The sequence below is a fragment of the Galeopterus variegatus genome, unplaced genomic scaffold, assembly GCF_000696425.1.
Source record: "Galeopterus variegatus unplaced genomic scaffold, G_variegatus-3.0.2 Scaffold3377, whole genome shotgun sequence".
In the NCBI taxonomy this organism is placed as follows: Eukaryota; Metazoa; Chordata; class Mammalia; order Dermoptera; family Cynocephalidae; genus Galeopterus; species Galeopterus variegatus.
In genome coordinates, this window is record NW_007729488.1 from 39,647 (window position 1) to 42,415 (window position 2,769).

General features: G+C 41.9%; 1 protein-coding gene across 7 annotated transcripts in view; it reads left to right on the top strand.

The window, feature by feature from the left end:
• The first annotated feature begins 1,558 nt into the window (after positions 1-1,558).
• The window catches only part of STX3 (syntaxin 3), a 21,032-nt gene continuing 19,821 nt past the window's right edge, over positions 1,559-2,769 (top strand). For all 7 annotated transcript variants that reach the window (XR_551394.1, XR_551395.1, XM_008584795.1 and 4 more), the window contains exons 1-2: positions 1,559-1,749; positions 1,849-1,948. Coding sequence is in view for 5 of the 7 variants with exons in the window: in XM_008584795.1 (XP_008583017.1) it covers positions 1,687-1,749; positions 1,849-1,948 (163 nt within the window). In the remaining 2 variants the exon portion in view is untranslated. The remainder of the gene's footprint in view (positions 1,750-1,848; positions 1,949-2,769) is intronic.

A 2,769-nucleotide genomic window follows, 5' to 3' on the forward strand; every position in this document is an offset into this window, starting at 1 on the left:
GAGGGCACTGTTTGAGGGCTGTCTCTACCACCAGCTATATGACCTATGACTTTTTTAAACTTAGGTTTTGTATTAGTTCATTTCTCTTGCTTATAACTGAATACCTGAAACTGGGTAATTTATAAAGAAATGAAATTTATTTCCTACAATTTTGGAGGCTGGGAAGTCAATGCTACAGGGAAAACATCTGGTGAGGGCCTTCTTCTGGGTGGCAGTACAGGGTGTCACATGGCTAGGAACGGCCTGAGCAAGAGAGAGTTAACCTTCTCACTTGCTCTCCTTATAAAGCCATCAGAGCCATGCCCATTACTCTGTAAATGGATCAATCCATTGATGAGGACACAGTCCTCCCAATCTAATCATGTTTTTTCTTTTTTTAATTTTTTAATTTTTTTTTTCTAATATCCTCTTAAAGTCCCACCTTTCAAATACCATAATTGGATTTTCCACTCTTTTACTACTGTTACAATGGGGGTGAAGCTTCAATGAGTTTTGGGGGGACATTTAATCCACAGCAAGTTTCCTCATTTAAATAATGGTCCTAATATAATTCTATAGGTTGTTTTGCCAGTGTTAAAATGCTTCACAAATATTTGGGCATCTACCTGTATATATTTATATTCCAATGATATTATGACATTGAAATTTTATGTAAACTATGGTACATCTAAACCAGTATATTTATAGAGGGGGAAATCCCTTGCTCCAGTGGCAAACACACTGATTTGAGGGTTAGAGAGCTCGTTTTATTTCTCCTATTTTCCATCCAATTTGGAGAGCTTATAACCAGACTTTTAAAAAGAGGTGAATCTTCCACTGGGAGAAGGGATGCTGGAAGCTGCATATTCATTGAGTTGTATTTTTGTTGCTTCTCAGAAGTTAAGATCCTACTGTATGGCATTTCACTAGATTTCTGCTTGTTAGTTGTTGCAGTGTTGACATGCCCCTCATCGCAGGAGGTGAGGTTGATAAGCACCTAGGTTTCTTTTCCATGTGCCACTTCCTATATATTTACTTCCACCACAGCACGGGCCATGGTGCTGGGGCAGCTGATATCTTTGAAGAGGGAGCTGAGGTGGAACTTAATGCTTACACAGCTGTGTCTTGTAACGGTTTTCTATTTGGGAATGAAGTGCTGCTTGAAATATTTTATGATATCAACCTTGTGCAATCAAAAGCCTTAGAAATGTGCAGAAATGGTTCATGGCTCGAGCTCCTGGGTCCTATCATCTGAGGGAATCAGCTAGTAAGAACTTTTTACCAGAACATGCATCCAAGTGAAGCTCAGCCTGTCTTCTGAGATGGTGATTGCTTAGTGTGTGTGTTTCTCTCTTTGTCTCTCCCTCCCCCCCTTTTGTATTTCTTATGTTTCTTTGTTCTGTCTTTCTCTTCTCATTCTTCTGTCTTCAATTTTCATTCTCTAGGTTTGTTCTCTCCCTTTTACATCCTACTTTCCTTCCTTCTTTCCCCTCTTTCCCATCCTCACTCTGTCCTGTTCTCACTTTTGGGGGTAAAGGGTCTGACTGATAAAGTTGGCTGATCCTTTCCTCTGATTACATTTCATGGGTTTTCCTGGCTTTTCTTGACTCTGGTGTGAATCCTTCCAATCAAGATGGGAGAATGTATTCCTCTCAGGGATCAATGAGTATGGATTTTTAACGACTGCTTTTTTGAGATTATCTGACTATGGAAGGGGCACTCACTGGGCCTCTGAAGACCTTTAAGTCATCATCTTCCACAAACCCAGAAGTAAGCAGCTTTCACCAGGAGCTCTGCTAAGCATTTATCTTAACCCGTGGACATATTCTTCCTCTTTGGTGATGAAGGTTATTGTCTTTCTGATTATAGATTGAGGAAACTCGGCTGAACATTGACAAGATCTCAGAGCATGTGGAGGAGGCTAAGAAACTCTACAGTATTATTCTCTCTGCACCAATTCCAGATCCAAGTGAGTGTTTACTAAGAGCTGAGTCACCCATCGATGACCCTTTGCACTGGGGCTGAGCCAGTTGTGTTTTCTTCTTCCTGGTGAGCAGCAGGGACTGTACACATTCCATTGCACTAATGTATACCTCATAGCATTTCCTGCCTCCTTCACTCTACTGAGCTCCCACTGCCCAGTCACAGTCAGCTCTTCGCATGGTCCCACTTGAACCACTGAGCCAGACTTTCCTCTCTTCCCAGCCAGTTGCTCCCGTGCCTGGCAGTGACTCTTACGCTTCTCTCATGCCCTGTGCTCTGTCCCATCTCTGAGCCTTTGCTTGTACCGTTTCCCCTGCCTGAAATGCTTTTCCCAAATCCTATCAGATCAATGTCATTTTTATTTTTTTCCTGTGATGTGTTCCAAGATGGTTCAAGTTCACAGGAATCCCTCCTGTCCCTAAACTCCCATTTTTTACAGCAGTACTTTTTACTCCTGAGGCAAATTCTTTCCCCCTAATTGTTCCATATTTTTAGGGTACAGTTTAGGGCTATATTTTTGGTTCCTTAAGAATAGAGAACAAGCTGATTTTGCCATTCCACTCTTTACTTTTCTCCATGGCTCTCTACTACCTAAGGATTAAAATGGGAACATTTTAGCAGAACATATGGGGATGATCTTGGTCACATGCCTTCTTCTCCACCCTTGTCTCCTGCCTTCTCCCCTTGCTGCTTATACTTTAGCCAGACAAAACTCTGGCTTTTCCCCAAATTCTTGTTGCCTCAGACCTTTTACATATTGTTGCTTCTCCCTGAGCTGTTAAGTCTCCTTCCCTACCTGCTTAACGC